This window comes from Diabrotica undecimpunctata, chromosome 5, assembly GCF_040954645.1.
Source record: "Diabrotica undecimpunctata isolate CICGRU chromosome 5, icDiaUnde3, whole genome shotgun sequence".
NCBI lineage: Eukaryota > Metazoa > Arthropoda > Insecta > Coleoptera > Chrysomelidae > Diabrotica > Diabrotica undecimpunctata.
Window position 1 is genome coordinate 102,070,602 of NC_092807.1, and position 23,690 is coordinate 102,094,291.

General features: G+C 32.5%; 1 protein-coding gene across 1 annotated transcript in view; it reads right to left on the reverse strand.

Annotated features, from left to right (window-relative positions):
* Nucleotides 1–3,621: 3,621 nt before the first annotated feature.
* BicD (Microtubule-associated protein Bicaudal D) overlaps nucleotides 3,622–23,690 on the reverse strand; it is a 31,240-nt gene continuing 11,171 nt past the window's right edge. Inside the window, exons 6-8 of the mRNA XM_072532408.1 lie at nucleotides 17,428–17,655; nucleotides 17,082–17,339; nucleotides 3,622–16,356 (exon numbers count right to left, since the gene is read on the reverse strand). Of these exons, the coding sequence (XP_072388509.1) occupies nucleotides 16,100–16,356; nucleotides 17,082–17,339; nucleotides 17,428–17,655 (743 nt within the window). The 3' untranslated portion in view covers nucleotides 3,622–16,099. The remainder of the gene's footprint in view (nucleotides 16,357–17,081; nucleotides 17,340–17,427; nucleotides 17,656–23,690) is intronic.

Here is a 23,690-nt window from a genome sequence, read left to right on the forward strand (position 1 = left end):
TTGGATCCTGGACGGTGGACAGCAGCTTCAGCGGCCCCTGTTTCTCCTTCTCGTCGGCCGGGGACGTGCTTCTCTGATGCAACACTCCTGTCTTTTAGCGGCGGCACCCAGTCTAGGACCCACAAAGTCACACGCTGAAAAGCACCAATTTTAAAAATTTTAACCATCCTTGAAGAAGCATAAAGCTTAAACAAGGTTAAAACGGTCAGTCTTGTCTTGTCTTGTCGAATTGAGAAATTTGTGCCAAGCTACGACAGAACTGTAATTTAAATTTTTAGAGATTAATAATTTGGTACATTCGAAATAATTTAATCTATTCTTCAACTAAAAGTACGAATAAAATAATGCATATTATGTCTATAGTTGCCGTAAATAAATTAAACCGGGTTAATTTTTCTATGCACACCAGATAAAATGTCACTGAAGAGCACTGGTTCCGTTTAAATCATGGCTGATTCCGTCTGCGCGAACGATATGCGCGTACTTATTTTTTCAAGTGGAGTGGGCATTCTGATTGTTTATTATGTGTCTGGGTGGTGTGTATTCTGTATTAACACCAAAGTACCAAAGAACGCATGTGCCATATGCGTCTCCGTCTATATTCTTTGTTAACACATGCGATATATACTCGTGTATATATCGCACATCCCGTTCTATCAACTCAAAATATTGAAATTTTACAGAGGAGCCAAAACAAAATATTTGTTTAAACTATTTTGTAAAATCCAATTTTTGTATCAATATTTTACTTGTTACAACTAGTCTAGAGTAACATAGGAAAAACATTTATTAAAAGAAAATAAGTAAAAATGGCATTTTGATTCGAAATAATACAGTTTTCATCCAAAACTTTAATATAACTAATTGTCTTATCTAACTTATGAACACATTTTAATGACTTTTATTAGTAAAATAAAGAGTAGTAAAAGGATGTAACCAACATCTTAACGCAAATTAACCTGAAACAGGCAAATTAAAAAAAATAACAAACTTAGTACTCAGTAATTCTTTCTCAAAAATGTATTATTTAGAATATCGTGTCAGTCTCTTTTTCCTTTTGAGCTAATACTTCTTCTAAATGCAAGTCACAGTCGTATTTTGCGAACTCTTTTCCTTTTTCATCAGACGTGATATTCTTGTGGCATAAGCTACATTGATCCTTCTTCAGAACCGAAAACGAAATGTTAAATTCGGAATTAAAAATGCCTTAGTACATGTGATAATTAATGATGATTTAGCCTCGGACTCACATTCCAATTGATAAGATATATCTAGCTGCTCTATGGTTCTACCACCGTCAATAAACTCTTTCACTCGTCTGAGCATTAAGATGGTGGCTTTCCACTAGTAGTATTGATTTAATATGCTCTCCAACGCCGTTTTTGAATGACCACTTTTTTTTGTTTATGATGCTTACCTCTAGCATCTTTAGTAACAACACCTAAAATAGAAGTTTTATCTCCAACTATAAATATTGTTCTGCATTTTATATCGATCTACTCTTGAAAACATGCTCACACACTCTGTTTTTTTTTACGCATAATTCATCCTGTGACTATTATTTCTGACATATAGGTACTTTGGTATGATTTCATACATATTTTTGGAAAGAAAATCACTTGTAAGACTGATAAAAAATGAATCGAAGAGAATATCAGTGGTTCACCAACGATTTTGGATTTTTAGCAGTAAAATGGTAGAATAGGAGAGCAGTACATACACTTTTAACTTCCACAACCCTGAGAGAGTCAGTGTAGTATAGATAAATTTGACCAGATATTATTAAGTTACAAAATTGCCGTCGCAGTAAAAAAGATGTGCCTTGTGCAGCATCAAAGACAAACAAGTTAGCAGTGAATAGATTTGTTCTTTCTGTAAAGTTCCGTTATGTTTATCTAAAAGAAAATCAGGCTTTCAGAAATATCACAATAAACCGTAGGTTCGCTTTTTGAAGTTATACTTCTATACGCACGGTCGGCGTTGGAAATTTGCATGAGAGTGAATCTGTGAAACCATTACATATGTAAGATTATGAGTAAGAGAGAGACAGAAGATATATTTTCTCTCTCGAGAATAAAAATGTTCCTTTTGTATATATATTTAATATTATATATATTATATATACGTATATAATATAATATAATATTTATTAATATTATTAATGTGATATGTTTTGTATTATTTAAAATTAAACGTTTATAATTATTTTAGGCTTTTCTATTTCAAAATAATCACTGTTTTACCGAGAACTGTCAATTTTGAAATCCCATTATTGTCATGTCTAATTGGCAAATCCTTTACGTGTTTGGTTCATACGCTGGTGGTTGTGAGTTCGAATCCCAATTATGAATTTCCTTTTTTATTTTTGAAATATTTAAAAACTCACGTTAATCTTATTAAATATATGTAATATACGCAAAAAACATAAATTTTAAAATAAAATGAAAATATACAACATAATCCGAGTTGTTGGTTTTTTATTTTTATCTTCGTAAAGTAAGTTATGTAATTGGCAGTTTTAAATACTTATGACAATATTACATTTTAATTTATATTGTATTATTATATTGAATTATGTTGCAGTATTTATTGTATTGTAATTTTTATATTAATAACAAAATAAACAATGAATTTTACTGCAGAGTATGTGTAAAATTTTTTTTGCATTCAACTCCTCTTATACATATATAAAAATAAAAATATATATTTTCATTAAAATATTGATACAATCCTGCATTTACCATACTCCTATTACAAGTCAAATGTTTATATACAGCAAACGATGCACCATATACCTATATAACTAATTCTTTTTCTCTTTCTGCTCTCTCTTATCTATATCATTACATATGTAATGAGTGTGCAGATTGACTCCTATATAAATTTTTAACGGCGAACGCGTGTATAGAAGTATAACTTCTACCGGCAGTCCCACTGGACTGCCACACCCGTTTTTTTTATATTAGACTATATTAGTTTTATATCTGAAACCCTAGCACCCCGTAGCTAAAAAAATAAATTAGTGGCCCATACCTCACTCTGCTATTCATACTACTGTCAAAACTTTTTAACAACGATTATAAGACAAGCAGGATTCCATAAGATATCTAAATCTAACAATGCGAAAAATATAACGATTTTGGATTGACAGTTTTCATCTGAATTTATGAATAGTACGAAGAATATGTGAACCCAGAACAGTCTGGTTTCAGACATGGTAGAGAAATCTGAGAAACTCTGTACAGTTTCATTGTACTCATGCAAAAGTGTCAAGGCCGACAAAAATCTGTACAGAGCAACTATCTGTATTTTCCGTCATCTAGAAATCGATAACTAATATTTCCTCCTGTTGCTTATGTACATTGGTCCTTTGAGCCGGATTTTCGGGTACCAATAGGGGGTATAAAATAAGGGTTAACGAAACACTTTTTTTAATAATAAGATATAATTTTATTAAAAATATTAGGTACTATTAAGTAACATCAATCACATTAAAAACAAATATATTGTAACTAAAGTTATAACAATAGTATTATTACTTACAGGGACAAAATTCATATTCATCTCTGCATATGTCCAAATTAGGACTATGAAGACTTATTCAACTTCTCTATCTCTATATTTATTTTTTACTTAGACAGTTTTATACAAAATGGCGATTCTACGCTAAAGTATCGCACATCTTATAAAAACATCCTCGAATATTTTAGTGATGCAATTATTATTAAACTTTCGTTCTTTTGAGAACATAAAAACAACCTTCGACATGAGCAACACAATTTGCTGCTTTTGAATGACACAGAAAGCAAATTCACAATAAACATGCTACAAATAGAAAGCAGCTGTAGGCTTAAGCTTTGTTTAACTGGAAAACTGTGTTTTCACTTGTCAAAAATATAAGAAAAAACATCAACACTTCTCTCTAAGCGTAAACACATTTTTAAATTTACTTTGACTGAAATTTTGTTAAATTCCAATTAAAGATAGTAAATAATATTAAAATGTCACAAGAATAAGTCTTGCCACAATTCAAGCAACATTTATTGGTTGAAGGACCGTAAAGAGGCGCTAGAGAGAGCAAGAGGCGAGTCGTATCTCTCTACGACACCTAAAGATCTCTTCTAAAATTTAATTTCTACCTCGAATATTTCACAAATCAACACAGAATATATACTTTTATTATCATAATTCAAATATCTATTTTTGAACATTACTTTATGTGTCATTCTCTTCTACAAGCATTATTGAACAATATATCTTTTTACTTTATTGTATTGAGACGAAACGTTTTCAAAACTTTAGGGACGGGACTAAATTCCGTATGGTCCATAGGCTCGGAAAGAGGACAAATAATTGGGTCATTGAGTACCATCTGTCATTTATAAATAATAATTAAGTAAAAAACGCAATTTAATCTGCTAAAAAGTGTTTTATGGTCCACAAAACCAAAATGTTGATAGACATATAGACACATACTATTTTAGCTATTAGATTTATAGATAAAATAATAGGTTACAAATACAGTAACGTATTTCTCTCGATTGTAATATCCTCGTCAGTTATAGTGGGAATCTATATTTTAAGGATATCTAGGTTTTTCGTTTCCTATTTGTCCAAAAGTGTTCATGTGTTAATTGTTATTATAAGTTTAATCTAGTACAACAATCGCTCAAAAATTTTGAGATATGTCAACACCGGTATAGAAATATCAAATCTGCTATAGTGAAGTTTGATGTTTTATAGTAAACGTGCTCAGAACGTTTCATCATAGAACCAAATTTGCACTGTTTCCAGCAACCTTAATACATTCATCTAAGCCAAAATATGGAATTAAAACGTTCTTCCTCTGCATTCTGCCGTCCGAAACAGATTTTTACTTCTTTTCTTCTATTCTTGCAACGTGTTGAAACATTAATCTCGACCAAAATATGAAATTATATCGTTCTTCTTCTGTATCTGCCTGACGTTCTGCCTTCAGGCACCGTGGTCTTTCTTTTTGTGTTATATTGATACCTATCTTGATAAACATTGAATTACAAATGACAGTTAGTACTGAACAACCTAACAAATAATCAAATATTTATTTTTATGGACATAGAACCAACGGAAATTGGATGAACATGGATTTCTTCTATATTGGGACTATCGAACACTTCGAAATGACCCATATGTGATTACACACATATCAACAACCAAATTTTTTTGAGATTTTTCTCGTTCAAGAGTTGCCTTGTAACATATATAGATCACTAATGCTAGAAATTCTAAGTAGTATATTTTTTTTCTTTTGTTTTTGAAACTACTAAGCAAATCATATCATACAGCTACGAGAATTTTTATGATCGAGAATTAGTACTTACAGGGCAAAGAGAAAAGTTCTTGACATGGACCACAGTTGAACTTTGTTGTTGGAACAGTGGTTGCAAAAGGAAGAACTAAATATACCTTTGAACAAACACGTACTACATGTTTTTAACGAAAGGAATAAATTTAAATACGGTTTCGTGATAAAATTATTATTTTGGGTGGTTTAACACTAACAGTAAACATGTGCATTCAAACTTAAACGATGTAACAATTTGAAAATTATTTGCTGAAGAGCAGCCAAAAAACTTAATTACCGCAGAAAATACCGTGAAGATCAAACATAAATGTAAAAAATCGATTAAAATATATGTAGTATGAAATACGTTTAAAAGAGGGAAGGGTGACGCACTTTTCAAATGGCAATCGGGAACGAATGAAAATTACTTTTCTAGCTATATGGTTAAGCGAAATACTACAGATTTGTTAAGATGAATGAATCATATATTCACCTAACTTAACAGACTAATACATCGACTGAAAACGAGTAAAAGAGATGAAATTAGTAATACTTAGAACATCCTTATGACCAAGATGCATAGATAAATACAAGCTGGGAGATTGTAGTGGTAGACAAATACGCCACCTACTCTAACAGACTTAAATGAAAGCAGTTTATCAATTATTGTTGACGGTATGCTGGTATTTTACAAATTTCAAATGTAGAGTTTGACAAAGTGTTGTGCTCTCAAGGCTTATACTGCTCTACATAAATAACTGAGCTACAACAACTATTCTAAAAGATTATTTTTGCACATGATTAGAGCTAGGGCAAAGAAAAAAAGACAATAACTGATAAATTGTTTTTACTAAGGGTCATCAGAGTAGATGTCACCTTTGTAATCTAGCACTATGGTGGGGAAAGTGACACACTTGTCAGTTTCTGAGTTTTAATATGTAGGTACCTGTGCATGTCTGATGAAGATGTTTACCACGAAATTGACAAATCGTTGTACTCTCGAGACACAGCCAACCCTGGAATTTATAGACTCTATCTCTTAAATTCAACGGCGCTTTTGATCAAATTGATTTCTAAGATTTGCATAGTTTATAACTTAAATTTTCATAATGCTGTGTGATATGATTATATTAAACACCGTCTTAGTTTCATCTAGTAGATGTTTTTTAGTTTTATTTCATCCACGATATCATGATGAAAAATTTATTTAGTTCACTGGGACATAAAAATAGTACGTAATTTTTTGTTTGTTTACGGAGCAGATGCCTGATAAATAGTTACAGATTCAAAGCAATTCATTTTTTGCCTTTGGCTATGTAAAATGCTACATTAAGAGATTTTGCAGATCAAGGTGTAAGATGAAGAAGTGCAGAATCTATTCCTATTTTTTTCCAAACAGCAACTGTTTGTTACTGCGGAGATTGTCGCATCAAGTTAAAATTGCGTGCCTATAAAGGCGTATTAGGTCAATCAGTAAACAAAATTATGACTCTAATCCTCCGAGAAGCCAGAAAGGGGGGACACTGTAGATCTTACAGGTACCACCGTATATTGCTGTATATTCTTTGCAGTATAAACGTGGTAAAACTAGCAGAGTAAGAAGAATAGAGCGGTAAAACCATATCACAAAAGGAGTTTTACCAACCACAAGTTGATACGACTAACTTTTCTTTAAAGAACACACTTTTTAGTGGCAGGAAATTATGATTATTTGGGATTTTTTGCAACTAAATATTCATGAATTAAATACATAAAAAAATTGACCATAAATCAGTAATTAATCCGGGATCAGCTCCATAAACAAACATTTTATATCCGGACAGTTTCACAAAAATTAAGTTAAAACTTTCTGGAATATACTGAGATAAAAAATAATTAATTATTGTAGACTAATATATATATATATATATATATATATATATATATATATATATATATATATATATATATATATACGACAGGCAATAGGAAGTAAATAGTATTACTATCAATAAATATTCAAACTATAAGTTTTTATGCTAATCTATTGTGTTTTTTACTTATTTTTTACAAAACTGTCGGTTTATCAATTTTTTTTTTAAATTGGCGCAGTTCTGCGTTAATATTACCATTTTAATGTCGACGACAATGTATATGACTACGGTCAATATTAATAACGCAAGAAATTATTAAATAAGTCTAGTACCTAAAAATAAACATTGGTAGTAAAAATTAACAACTAGCACTTTAGCAAAACAATACAAATATAGTATATAATATGTGTATAAAATTATAAATAAATAATATAAATAATCGCACAAATCACGAAATTTAAATACTGTTAAATCACTTCACAGAAATTACTTTGATAATTCACATTATACTTATAGTAAAAAAAACATAATAGTCACTCAACGTCAAATGCCAAAGTATATGTCAAATGAAAGCCATTAATTAGGAGATTAATTTGGTCGTCTCCTACAATTTTGCAAACAGTTTTGATATTTTTAAACGGTTTTTATTAGTTTTTATAATGTATTCTTTAAGGACTCACAAAAATAAAGTTGTTTTACTGGTCATACCCATCCATTAATACAGGAGTCCTGTATTTTATTAAAGGACAAAAATAAAGGACGCAAAAGCGCATGCGTATATGTCATAGTAAAGGTGCTTTTATTAGACGACGACATAAAACACCTCTTCAATAACTCTTTATTATCAAAATAATTTTCGTGAAGAAATCTACTCTGAAAATATAAAATATAAATATTTACACCACGGTATAATAGTGCTAATCACATTCTAGCTACTACTAGTAATATTTTTGATCGAACTGATTATATTGCCTATATAGTACGGATCTATCTGTGAAAGCTAAAATGCCTTATTGTAAAATCACATATGAAGGAACATAATATGCCATACGGTAGCTCATCCATTATACCTTATAAGTAATAATTATGGAATTGTAAATCACCAAAGAATTCTTACATAATAAATTAGGACTTAAACCTAATTATCATTTTGTCACCAAAACATTGAAGATGATTACGTGAAAAATTGCCAAAAACAATAACTGTCGAAGAAAATATCGAAAATATTCACAATATTGTTATACTGGTATTCCAGGACAGAGGATATGGTACAGTTTACTTGAAGGGTTCGGTATGACAAAATTCTTGCGCAAAATATGCCACATTAATTAAATGCTCATCACCAACATATAAAGAATCTACTTTCTCAGCAATTTATGTACTATTGATTTCTGTCACTAATTTGTTACAAAACATGAAAAAGCGATTTGACAATACTTTCAGCACAACTGAATCAAAATAACACTCAAACAGAAGATAGAAGCTGCTTTGCATTGAATAAAGTAAAATCCATTTACATCGACTTAAAGAAGGTTTTGGAATATCAAACTGAATTTTTCACTTGATCATCTGTCGCGTGATCAAATAAGTAATAAGAAATATTATTAACATATTCTTGCATCAGTAAGGTGAACAAGTTAAAAAGAAAATGTTTTACAAAAGACATATTCTTTCACCAGGACAACGCAAATGCTCACAAAGCTTATTATGAATTGTATACAGTGTTGAAGTATCTACACGCATTCTTAAGCGTTCATCAAACCTTTAGAAAGTGACTGGAGAAATTTTTGGATCTAATAAGGTGATAACAGCAGTAAAGATAATTTATTGTTCTAAAATTCCTCTATTACTCATGATTCAATAGCTGCCGTCAACTGTAGTTAGAGGCCTAGTTGGATTCCAAAATTTTTGACATATATTTCCTTTCATATGCGATTTTGTTTTAATAAACAACGGACAGTTCTTAAAAATGCTTAATAAAAAAAATGTGAAATCTTAAAACCTTTCCCTCTAATCTTGCATTGGTGCTACTTATATAAGCCGGCGACAAAATACAACAGTGTAATACTAAATACATTAATGTATAAGGAGGTATTTACGAACTAACGATGAAAAATAGATTATTTTATCTTTTATTCATTTATCAATTTATTGCACAAACATATTGTGCAATAAATTTGCTGGTCAATTTATACGGTACAAAATTATGATATCGTTCACCAAACTGACCCAAACAAAGAATTTAAGTTCTATGGTGATTGCATGGTTAATTTTGAAACAATTATTAAAAAAATAAATTGCAACCTTCTTACTTAACTATCAAATTCCAGAGATTCCTGCGATTCGATAGAATATACAATGAACTATTAAGAATACTGAAATGAAAAATGGAATACTACAAAGCCCCATTTTATTTCTCCGAGTAAAAATTTCTCAACCAGACTACATTATCTATCTACTATAAATATTTTGCCGGATTGCTCTTAATAATGCACATTGCTGGTAAGACTTGGTACGGTTCAACAAATTCTAGTAAATATTTTTGCTGTGTATTCATAATTTATGTTTATTTTCCTACTTTAAAAACAACATTCTCACAAAATGTAATATTGACCAGATTACACAATAAATACCAAACTGTTTGTTTGACACATTTTATTTAGCAATATCTTGATAATTATTTTTGCACAATATAAATTATTGCCCAATATAATTTATTGTGCATCAATGATTGCACATTATAATTAAGTTTGCATAAATTATTGCACAATAATTTATTTTTGTATCAATAATTGCACAATATAATTTATTGTGCATTAATTATTACACAATATGAATTATTGTGCAATATATAGACAGCTAGTATTGACGAACTAGTGTCCACCAAAGGTCTTCTAAATCTATAAAACCACTTTCAAACCATTTTAAAAACAAAGGCATTGCTCTGTTGTAGGGAACAATGAATAAGTTCTGAATAACTAGAGGAAGTACGTTTGGTTATTGAATTTGGATTTGTAACACTTATATTACGTTGTGTTAATAATTGTTATGTTACCAAAAATTTTCTGGTTTAAATTCGTATAATCATTGACAAAGGTTTGGTTACTAAATAGGTCCATATTTCCTTATTTTTATATCACGACAAATAGATTCAAGTTTTCCCAGGTTAAAACTAACAATTACAATCGTCTTGTATTAAAAATAGATTTTTCTTTATTAGGCGTTTGATATTATAGAAAGACATCGAGAATAGTCTAAATTAAATTAGGCTGTGAAAATTATATATTTAGTTGGAATGTCATTTTCACAGAATGACATTTTAACCTTGAGAGTACAAATAAAGGTTTGTGTCCATTGTTTCGAAATGCCCATCGAGGGTGATAATATTCAGTACCAGATTGCAAGGCGCATTGTCAATAGGATGCACAGAGTTTTAATAATGTATATGCCGTTATTCCGAGATTGGACGTGGCTTTAGAAAAACTAGAAGTGGACGGAGATGAAACCCACAGCTGAAAAATGAAAGATATTAGGCACTTTCATTGTGAAACTCATATTGACGTAGAGTTAATTTATGAAGTGATACTTTTATTTATTATTCGTCATGCCGCATATTATAAGCGATTTTTTGATTTTCTTGATTTTCTTCCGAGACCTGTGATTGATGTTTTCTTTTTCGGTTATATAATGTTTAGAGTAATTTTTCACCGACTTATATATAATCTCTGTGTTATTGTATCCCATAATGATTTTGTATTTAGAATTCATATTATAGAAAAATGAGAGTTTCGGGTAATAAGTGGCATTCTATAGAAGTAACGAAAGTACACGCCGAAAATATTAAAATTTCACAGCCCAATTCAAATTAGAATTGTTCCTCGATGATCTCTCGTCATTTATATGATTAAGAATACCCCCTTATAAATAGCCCAAAAAGATTCCTAACATGTGGAAAGACTTCTCATTCAAGGCTGAATAACAAATAAATGCAAAGACAGTGGTAAAACACAGTCAACAACAAAAATAAGTTTAAAGGTTCGAAAAAGCGAACTACAACATAATATTAATATATTTTAAACTAAAAAACCCCTAAGAGTTTTATAAATATGTTAAAACCGATCACCACGTTAATTCCCAATCTTTCGTGTAATTGTGCAATTCTGAGTAAATAAATTGCACATATTAGTCTATTACCTACTAAATAATGTATAGGACGCCTCTACGAACAAACAAGGGCGTCCTATAAAAGTTAGAAAGAAATTAATTTATGTTAAACAACTTTTTTATATATCACATTTACTAAAATGGACAGAACAGAAGTTGTTGCATTTTAAAAACCACTAAAACATATACTAAATACACCAGATACTGCGTCGTTGAGCAGAATAATCAATATTTTTTATTAATTAGTTTATAAGTTATTGCCAATATTGTATTATTCCTTCTTATCGTCCCGTATGTTGGAGCATTAGTCACAGTCAAAGTTGACACTATGAAATATAACAGGAGAAAAAAATCTGCACAGTGACGATTTAATCAGTTCTGCCGTGGAAGTCAAGTAAAATTGTCACTAACATATTTCTCATTATTCTCATAAAACAACCGTTTAGCTTTCTTTATTACATTACGTACTACTAGCGCCTCCTATGTGCGAAGTTGTGAAGCTGTGCGAAGCATAATAGGATAGTTTTAATATAATTTAAACATATAACCTAAAAACACATGTAGATAATATTGCTAATTTCGTGATCACAAAAGTTGTTTTTGGGCTTTTTAATTAAATTTAGTCGAATTTTTTATGGAGTGTAAACAGGTATTTTTTCTGTTCTGTCTACCAAATAAAGTTTTGAGTTGTACCGGAATATTTTTTGTAACAATCAAATGTCGGTATATCATCTTTACAGAAATAATGGTTAGAACTTATGTTCGGAGGACAAGACAGCAATGGAATTCAAATTCAATACGACTTGCCTTGTAAAGTATTTTAATGGCATTCCTTTTAACAGAGCTGGCTAGGTTTTATAATCTGCCCTTGAGTACTTTATAAAGAAGGGCCAACATCAAAACCGAAATACAAAATAAAAATAACATCAATCCTATGAGAATATAGTATAATATGGATGAGTCTGGTATCCAGACGGTCCCTAGCAAACGACTCAAAATTTTAGCACATAAACGGCTTAAACAGGTTGGTTTCCAAACAAGCACTCACAAAAGAAGGAATAGATTATTATTTCAAGGCATATGGAACACCTCTTTACAACGAATCTGGATACATGAAATCTGACACCCTCATTCGATTCTTAAAGCATTTTCAACAAGTTACACAGTGCTCAGTTGAAAATAAGGTCCTATCATCAGAAAATGAGACATCGCCATTGGATGTGGCAATATTTTATAGCTTAAAATAAACCCTAGAAAAGTCTTAACTGTATATAACATAACAAACTTGTTTGGAAAGGTGTATTGAGGAGTTGACACACTTAACAACGGACTCCGTAGATTCAAGACAACAGGCATCGTCATTTTAATCCGAACATATTCCCAGATTAGAAATTTAAAGCATCGTGTACACCTGATCGACCTATATTGGAAAAAGAAACCGTTGATTTTATCCATGAACAATGAACTTCTCCACCAAGAGATAGTTCTTTGCTTTAAATATAAAGAAAATAAAAATATATCGCCTTTTTAAAAACAGCTTGGGGGGTTACCTTGGGGGGAAAAATTAAATTTTTTGCACTACAGTTCAAAATGCGGAAGTTGTTGCTTCAAACCATAACCACTTAAGTTGATAATATAAGCTCTGCAGTTGGTACTTCATTCCCAATTTACGGAATTGGGTAGCGAAAGCCCTTCAGAACAGAATGGTGGCGTTAAAAAGAATGAAATTCCATCATCACTGGAGTATACTTTTGTAACTCCACTACATCAGGCACCTCCCCAGAAAAGGAGTATCAACTGTTTTCACCTCCACACTAAATTATTTTTTAATGAAAGAAAAAAACCCCAAAGCCAACTTCACAAGCAGTTAGGAAAGCTGTAAGCAGAAAGGTGTTTAGAAAAAAGAAAGAAAACAAGAGATTTGATGATGATGAAGGCGACGCAGCCTGTATATTTTGCTCGGAATTATTCAGTAAATCGCAGGCGAAGGAAGCGTGCATTAAATGCAATTTGTGCAACAAATGGTCTCATTTATTGTGTGCGGGTGTAAGTAAAAAGCAAAAATTGTATATTTGCGATTTTTGTAAACAGAAATGTTTTATTGCTCTTTCTGTACAAAAGAACTATAGAGACCATTTAACTTCATGGGTGGGGTCATTTTACCTTAACCATGGTGTAAAACGGTCCCTTTGGAGCTTTTTAACAATAATATTAAATTAAACTGCATATTTAGATATAACTGTTTCAAAGAAATATGTTCAAATATACCCTCTTATTGTTTGATTAAACTGGATTAAATTATTTCGTTTTTGCCACACTCTCCCCCAATCTATACTTCCCTACCGATTTATAGGTGGCAGAAATAAGAAAATCATCGCTGTACAGAATTTTCACAAAGATGGTACCGGAGACACAAACATTTTCCACAATGTTAGTTACCTCTAATGTATCTAAGTTCTTTCGGCGTCATAAATGGTTGAATGTTAGATTAATATCTCCAAGTCTGTTTAATGAAGTGCCGATATATGTACATGGTGTCTCAAATTCATATGTTTTACAGGGTATACCGAAAGGGGTAGAAAAGAGGAGGTAGAAAAAAAAGTAGTTAAGATGTCATGACTTCTTTTTTTTTTTTAAGTAACGATTGCCCAATCAAATCATCAATAGCTCACCACATTAGCGAGATACATGGCGATTATTGAAAAATGTCGAAAACGACAGGGTTAAATATCTTCTTTATTAAGAAATTATTTTTTAAATTTTGTTAGAACTTTTGATAGAAATATTATGGAAACGGTCGGTAGCGTATACTTAGCACAAACTTACGTTTTTTTATATGGGACACCCTATACATTTTGACATTTTTCGTTTACATTTTTAATTCTCTTTTACCTGATTTAATATATTATATATCTACTTTCAGTCGTTGAAGGTACTCTGTAAATAAAATTAATTAGTGTTTTGTTAAACTAACTGCTACCGGATATATAGGTATCTTAAAAACGAATTTAAATAACATTTTTAATGAGAAATACATATTTGGCCGAGAGGAATATATTTTTTTAACAAGATGGAGCACCTGCCCATAACGCCGGATTCGCTGGAAATTATTTAAATGAAAAATTTCATAATCGGTGGATTGGAACTTACGGTTCTTGTTCACCAGAACTAAATTCTCCTAATTTTTTTATTTGGCGATTTAAAAAAAAACAGTATTTATAAAACTGGCTTTAATACTAAGGAAGAATAATTCCAAAGCATTCATAAAGCATTTAGAAAAATAAAGACAATTCATATACTCAATTGAGTAAGATCTGTAAGAAAAAGGAGTCAATTATTATTATAACAAAACGGGGGCATTTTGAATATTTATTATAATTTTTAAATTTTTGTAAAATAAATTCCAGTTGTTCCTTTGTGTATTATTGTTGTTTTCATGTTTATTATAATACTAATATTTTCTTAAAATTAATTCTGATTGTTAAGTAGTTTTTTGTTGCTGGTAGATGTGTTATTTCCATTTTTTAAGTTGATTGATCTTATTTCTGGTAAATTAAACTGAGAAGGATTATTATCCCCATAATAAAATGTTGGAATGTGTTATTGAATGTTTTGTTTTAAGTGTCTATATCGTGATGTCAAATAAAGAATTTATTTGCAGAGTAGCTCCAACGACTGTAAATGGATATACAAATAAAAAAATTAAAAACGCAAACGAAAAATGTCAAAATATATAGGATGTGCCATATAAAAAAAATCACAAGTTGGTATCATATTTCCTTAGTGAGACCCACTAAAAAAATGTCTTGCCACTGAACGCTTCCATAATATATCTATCAAAAATTTTAATAAAGTTTTTAAAAATTTTTCTTAATAAAGAAGATAGTTAACCCTGTCGTTTTCGACATTTTTCAATAATGTCAATGTATCTCGCTAATGTGGGGAGCGATTGATGATTTGATTAGATAATCGTTACTTTAACGAAAAAAGAAGACATGACATCTTAACAAATTTTTTTTCTATCTCCTCTAGTTTTTGGTATAGCCTGTAAAACATAGAAATTTGGGACACCCTGTACCGTGGTTTTCAATGTACCCCTGAAATATAGTGATAATTTTGATTGTGAATATGTCCCGACATGATTTTTTTATGCATATTTTAGAGCTCTTCAATTATTAAATTCTTGACCAAAACTAATTAAGCCAATAATTTTCACAATTAAAAAATAACTCATACTTCGTATTTTCACGAGGCAATATCCGGTACAAATATTTTCGACGAAACACATTTTTGATAGACTTAAATTTCCTAGATTCATGAATTTCCATTATTTCGAAAGTCAAAAATGGTCAACTAAATTTTTTTATCCAAATTCTTTATTTTTAATATATCTTTAGTGGTGCAACAATTTTTAATATTAAGCCCTATATTTTTTGGCTCCAATATTATACAAATGGTTAAAAACAGTAATTCTCTTAAGACTGTACAAATAACCCTGGAATAGGCTGATATATACATGGCTTAGTCTAAAAAAATCTAAAGTTCAACACTAAACACTTTTTCAGACATAATCCACTTATTCAAAATTCCACTAAATACACTAAACCAAAAATTTAGTGTATTCTACATACTTACCGTATTTAACGGCGTTTATTTCATGTTAAAAGTCACACGGCATTTTTCTCGTACCTAGAATAATTTACAACCTAAAAAAGGTGGTAACAAAAGCTAAGGCATAAACAAAAGGTCTTCTTCTACGCTAAAAGACGTCTCGCCCACCAGATCTGCCACCTCTGGAGTAATTTCTGTTATTGGGACGCCGTGCGGCATTTCGAATCTCTCTATCGACTTCCAGCTCCTCTAATCGCTGTGTGATATTCAGCTTTTGTTGTACAGCCAAACGTAGAAGTTGATTCAATGTTTTCTTCTCGTCTTCGGCTGCGCTGAGCTGTTGCTGTAATTCATCGACTTGGGTGACGTATTCCTCACAACGAGCCGCAAACATCGCACGAAGACCTACAAAAAATTCGGGTATTAAAGTGAGTTAGAACTGTTAGGAGACTTGGCAACTTGGTGAAGTAAATGTGTGATAAATTTTCATCTGTCTTTATCCCGATTTTTTTCAAGAAATACTGAGAAACAAATATTAAACTATACGTGGAAAATACCTAATATAAGAATATAAACTCTCTGCAGTGCAAAAAAGTGGCAACCAAATTGAATGCGGCGTTGCCGGTTGTTCAAAAAAGTTTAAAAAATCAAGCAACCAAATCAGATAACTTATAAAATTAACTAATTATGAAAGACTGAAAACTTAACTTTTGGATATTTTCAGCTTACGTAAGTTTTTAGGTAAGAGTTTTATAAAATTTGCCCTAGAGTTAACTAATTTGGGTGCAGACTTTGGTAAATATGATATGAAAAACATATTAGCTTCTAGAAGAACTTTAGCAAGGACGAGGAGAATATGAAACAATAAAATGTAAGTTACAATCACTTCTTAGAAACTCTGAAGTTTCTTTTACCACGGATTTATGGACATAACCAAGACAAAGACAAGACTTTGCGATACTGGTCGCCAACCTCAATAGAGATGGTACATACGAGAAAGAGGAAATGTTACATATTATTTGAAATGTTTTCTGAGACAGCCAATATAGTTGGTAATACTTAATGTTTAATTGTAAAAGTTTTGATATATATTTTTTGGTTGATTACTAAAAGAATCGATTTAAACTTACTTGAAAATGTGGCAGCGTCTTCTTTAAGTAATCTTAATTCGTTTCTTAACTTCATCATAGTTTCGGAAACTATGGTTTTTTCGTTTTCATATTTACTCTTCAAATTCGTAAGAGCAACTTCGGCGGTGTTTTTGTTTGACTTCAAAACTGTTCTCAAAGTAGCAATTTGTTCACGTTTTGTAGATAAAAGACTCTTTAACCTCACCACCTGTTCTTGTAGCTCTTGAATCTCTGATTCGCTAGATTCGTCACGAGAAGCTAAAAAGGTAAGATAATAGTTAATATAAGTAAAAACATAAGTATAAGTAAGGCATAATAGTTAATATTAGTGTTTTTTAATATTTACATTCGTAGGATCCATCGCTGGCGCCTCTTTTATTTTTAGATAACTCTATAGTACTTTCAACAGCAGTTCTTAGATGTTTTATTTGATCTACAATGGTTAAGACATTTCTGGATAAGGTTGCTGTATCATTCAGGGGTTCTAACTCGTGCAATGGAATGTCATTCTTCAGTCTGCTTCTCAACAATTCTATTTTAGACATTTCTCCGATGGGTGGAGCTGTTTCAGTCACTAGAAATAAAAAGTATTGAATACATTGATATTCCGACATAAGCTACCCCATAGTCGAAAAGAGTATAAAATAACTAGAGACAGTGTCACTCTCCAAAAATGGTCAGAAATATCTGTCAAAACCGCCATATTGGTGTCATCAGAGTTATTATAAAGAGTATTTAAGAATTGTTAACGTTTATTAAATGAAACAGCATTTTTTAGAAACTACTCTCAGAGTAATATAAATTGTATTAAGAGCAAATAATTAATATGTTGTTGCTTTAATATATTGTAATGCCGGACCTGATCACATCGATTCGACTAAAGTTGGGCCGCCGAACAGATAGAATCCCAAGGCCGTGTGACCACTGAGTGTCGGAGAGTTGCAGGTGTTACGATAAATATCCTGGCCTAAAATAAGTTTTCTTGGACTATGTACTTACTACCGGAGGTTTATTAAGAAGTTTACAGATATCGCTAAGCCATTAACGCGACTTACAGAGGAAGCAAGAGAATACCGCTGGGATACAGACTGCCAAAATGCCTTTGAGACCTTAAAAAAGCATCTAATAACAGCACCAATTTTAGGGTATCCACTGCCAGAAGGAGAGTTCAGCACAAGTAATGTGGGAATTGGAGGAGTGCTGTCTCAGATTCAAGGAGGACAGGAACGAGTCCTCGGATATTTTAGTAAAGTTCTTTCAAAACCTGAGCGGAATTATTGCGTCACGAGAAGAGAACTTCTAGCAGTAGTTAAATTAGTAGAGCACTTCTATCAATACCTCTATGGCAGAAAGTTTCTAATCCGAACCGACCATGCCGCCCTTAAGTGGTTGATGCAGTTTAAGAATCCAGAGGGTCAGATAGCCAGGTGGATCGAACGACTCCAAGAATACGATTTTAAGATTGAGCACCGGGCCGGAGTTAGCCACAGAAACGCTGATTCTCTTTCCAGAAGGCCATGCCCAGCAGAGTGTTCCCACTGCAACAAAACGGAATCCAAGGAAGCAGAAGTGCTAAGAACGACGATTGTCAACGACGACTGGACGCCTACTAAGATAAGGGAAGAACAGGAGAGAGATCCAGTTATACAGAAAATCCGAAGATGGAAAGAGGAAAACCGTCGACCACCTTGGCAGGAAATATCAAACGTATGCTCAGTAGTTAAGACGTATTGGGCCCAGTGGGACTCATTTATCATCGAAGATGGTTTGCTCAAACGAGTCCTGGAAAATGATGACGGTTCAGAGAAGAGAAGACAGTTGGTGATCCCAAAGAGCAGAATAGCCGAAGTACTTCGTCAGTTACACGACAGTCCATCGGGAGGGCATTTTGGTGTAAAGAAAACCCTTCAGCGAATTCGGGAACGGTTTTATTGGATGAACAGTTCCGACGATGTAAAAGACTGGTGTAAGAAATGTACTATTTGTGCCACGAGTAACGGGCCTTGCCGAAAAAGGAGAGCTCCTATGAGACAATATAATATTGGAAGCCCGTTTGAAAGAATAGCTTTGGACATCGCTGGGCCATTTCCAGAAAGTGAAAATGGAGGCAAGTACATGTTGGTAGTAATGGATTACTTTACTAAGTGGGTCGAGATTTACGCACTTCCCGATCAGAAGGCCGCCACTGTTGCAGATAAGTTGATCCAAGAATATATCAGCCGATTTGGAGTGCCTTTGGAGATACATAGTGACCAAGGCAGGAACTTCGAAAGCGATCTATTCCAATGAATATGTGATAGACTAGGCATGAAGAAAACAAGAACTACCGCGTATCATCCGCAATCGGATGGTATGGTAGAACGAATGAATAGGACAGTTGGCAAGTATTTGACAAAGATGGTGTCCGATCATCAGCGAGACTGGGACCAATACCTTCCGTTCTTCACAATGGCCTACAGATCTGCTGTTAACGAATCAACAGGCCAGACACCAGCCAAAGTCCTATTCGGACGCGAAATGCGACTACCTTGTGATCTCGAGTTTGGATGTCGACCTGGAGAAGATGTAGCAGGTGAAGATTATGTGATCGAATTACGAAGAAGAATGGACGATGTACATGAGTTGGTCCGTTCCCACCTTCAGATCGCTAGCGACCGAATGAAGAAACGGTACGATACACAAGCCGAAAAGGGTTGCTTTAAGAAGAACGACAAAGTATGGCTGTATAATCCCAAGAAGCGAAAAGGTTGTTCTCCCAAATTGCAGCAGTTTTGGGAAGGTCCATACCTCATTATGGAGAAGATCAACGATGTCATCTACCGAATAAGCAAGATTCCGAAGGGAAAGCCGATGATAGTACACCATAACCGGCTGGCGTCTTTCGAAGGTGACCACGACGTAGATGAAGAAGTGGAAGTAAACCAAGTCCAAGACGTGTCTGACCTCACGTTTGAGGAATTCATGGGTGCCTATGGAGGTACCGGTAAAGCAAGACATGGTGTTACCACTGAAGAAAAGCAAGATCTACTCGCGCTCCCCGATAACTACTCGCTGGCCCTTACCATCCCGGCCAGTATCAAAGACGCACCAGGGTTGGCATCCGTCTTTCGAAGGAAGTTTGGTCGAGTTGCAGAACTTCAATGCCAGGTGCCAGCTCCCGGTAAAACCTTGAAACTCCAAGATGCATCACGTTACCTTTTCTACCTGGTAACAAAAGACACTGCCCGTGACCAACCTACCTACCGAGATGTATGGGAAGCCTTACTTCAATTGAGAGAGCACGTACTAGAGTCCGACGTGCAAAAGTTAGCCATGCCAAAGTTGGAGTGCCGCCAATTAGATTGGAGGGTTATCCGAAATATGGTGGAGGAGATCTTTAAAGACACCGAAGTCCAGGTGTTAGTCTGTTGCAATCCGCATAGTTACTGGTGCGGAGAGAAAACCGTCCCTTGTCATTTTTATACAACTGGAAGTTGTAAAAGAGGGTCCAGTTGCCGATACCAGCATACAGTTCCGGTTCCAGTCCCGACAAGGTTCCAGGAGGAACCATCTTTTAAGAGGGGGGCAATGTTACGATAAATATCCTGGCCTAAAATAACTGTAAATATTATGACTAATTCTGTTATGTTGTAGATTGTGCGAGACCTGAACGGAAGCTTCCAAAAAAACAACATTTCGAAAGTTCGAGGCAAGTCGATGGGAAATCCAGTTTGCCCTTACCGTTTCGCCGTCCAGTCTACTCAAGAAGGTTTTAGACTTTTCGAGATAACGGCGATTTATGTATATAAATAAAACATTTTTATATGGAGGAACAGTTAATTCTGAAGACCCGCGGCCGCGATTTTAATTGTTACGCTCGCCTATATAAATTATGTGTAGTATTCGTTAAATAAATTGATATAAATTATTGTGCCTTTTAATGAATTAAGATAAGAACAAGACATTATAAATTAAAGAATTCACAACAAAATATAAATAATTATAAATAAATAAAAGACTTAACACAGGGTTGTGATTGGCTGTCTGCAAACTCACATGCGTTTGAAACCGAACGGGAGAAGCCGTGTACACAAAGCACCGTATTAAATAAAATCAGTTTGTGTTAGATGATCGTTTGTTTTAAATATGGATGGAAATAATCTTTCGCCTCCAAGAAAAAGGGCAAAAAAAACAAAATTTACTGTTGAAGAAAAATGTGTAATTTTAAATACATATAAAAAAGCATCTGAGGAGTTAAATGCAGAGAAGGGCTGCGAAGGTGTTATTAAATTCACTACTGAAGCTACAGGAAAATTGTTAATGATAAAAATAAGTTTAGGTATTAACAAATCATCCGTTTATAATATTTTAAAAGAACATCACCAAAATAATGGTGAATTTAAACCTCCAAAACCTTACCAAAGATCTAAAAAAAGTGCTTGATGAAATTACCGAAACCCAAACATTCCAAATTTAAAGAAAACTACTTTGAAAAAGTTTTTCTTTGAAAAGAGTCTTTCGTCACTCGATCTTAGTATACTATCTGGAGTTCATCATTATGTCTTCTTCTCCATTCTCCTGTTATCTCTTCTCTGCAAGGTCCATAGATAGTCCGCAGTATCTTTCTTTCCAGTACCAGTAATTTTGTCGTTTCCCGCTGGTTCAGAGTCCATGTCTCAATTCCATACGTTATTGTGGGACGAATTATTGTCTTGTACACTCTTATTTTTGCTGGTATTGAGAGTATTTTTGATGTAAGTACGGTCATTTATGAGTAATATGCCCTGTTTCCTGCAATGATCCTGGCTGCCACGTCCTTTTAATATTTATTTTCAGATGTTATTATCGCTCCCAGGTACTTGAATTCTTTGACGACTTCAGACTTTTTTCAGTCACAAAAATTTTATTATTTTTTTTGTCAAATTAGTTTTGGTAAATTATCACAGAGAAAACCGAAACAAACAAAATGCATCAAAGATTATTTAAATCCACCGACTAGATCTGAAGATAACTTGTCTTTCTCAAAATCTTTATTCTCCGGATCTAGTCGGTCGATTGTAATAAACCTTGAAGCATTATGTTTGTTTTGATTTTCTCTATGATACTTTACCATGATTTGACCAAAAAAGTCAAATAAAATAAAAAAGTGGTACACTAGGCGGTACTGTAAATAAGCGCGAAGTTTAATACCATGATTTCTGTATTTTTAAAGTTTAGATAAATTTTTTAAATTTGAATAAAGTAATTTTATTATTTATTTTTATTTATTTTATGATCTGTTTAAAATAAATAAAAGTTTATTTATTTATTTTAACAATTTTTTGTACATTCGCAAGTACATAAAACATCTGTTAATTAATATCATTGTTAAAAATTTTAATAAAATTGAAAACGTTTACATGTATAAGACTTTCCTTCGTCGCATAAATGGACACTTTTAAGTATTTCATGACACTACTTTCGTGACACTCGCCTGGCATTTTACATAAAATAAAATAAAAATAAATGAAGATCGATTAAAATAAAATAAAATCAAATCAAATCAATATGAATAAAATTAAACAAAATTAAATAAAATTACATAAAATTTAATTAAATTAATAAAATAGGATAAAATTAAATACAAAAAACATTTAAAAATTAATTTAAAATTAAAAAAATATTATTTTATTTATTAATAAAGAAGTAGTATTATTTTTAGTATATAATGATAACAAAAATGAAGTAATTACTCATAAATACAAGATAATAATGACAATTTAAATGATGAATATATTCTATATTATATTTACCAAATTTTGAAAATTACTAAAATCATTAAACAAACGTTTTAAAGAAAATCAGAATCTTTCGAAATAAGCAATGGCCTGAAACAAGGAGATGCGCTGTCACCTCTCCTCTTTAATATCATCCTGGAGAAAGTAGTAAGAGCAGCACACCTTAAAACAGAATTACTGACAGTAAATGGACCAAAATTACTACTAGCATACGCAGATGACATTGACATTGTGGGAAACACTGTCACCAATGTGAAGGAGACTTTTAATAAATTGGAGGTAGAGGCAAAGAAAACTGGTTTAAGGGTAAACGAAGAGAAAACCAAATACATGTGCATCAACAGACAAAAGGGACGAGATAGAATAGGGCAAAATGTGACAATAGACCCATATAACTTTGAAAGAGTGGAGGGTTTTAAATATCTCGGAGCAACAATCACTGCAGATAACGATATCGCGGAAGAGATTAAAGCAAGAATTCAGGCAGCAAACAGATGTATGTACGGCCTCCACAATACTATTAAATCTAAAAGCCTAACACGAACATCAAAGATTAGAATATATAAAACGGTGATTAGATCGGTGCTCATGTATGGGTGTGAGACGTGGACCCTGACCAAAGAAATTGAAAGAAAACTTAGATGTTTTGAGAGGAAAATCCTCAGAAGAATCTTTGGGCCTTATCACGACATTAATAGCAACCAATACCGAATGAGAACAAATGCTGAGGTCAAGCAGATGTATAGAGCGAGTTATTAAAAAGTTATTAAAAAATATTAACAAATCAGTAATAAGTAGACATAAAATTTCATTAATCTACATATACTAATAACGCGCTATAAAAAGTATTCAC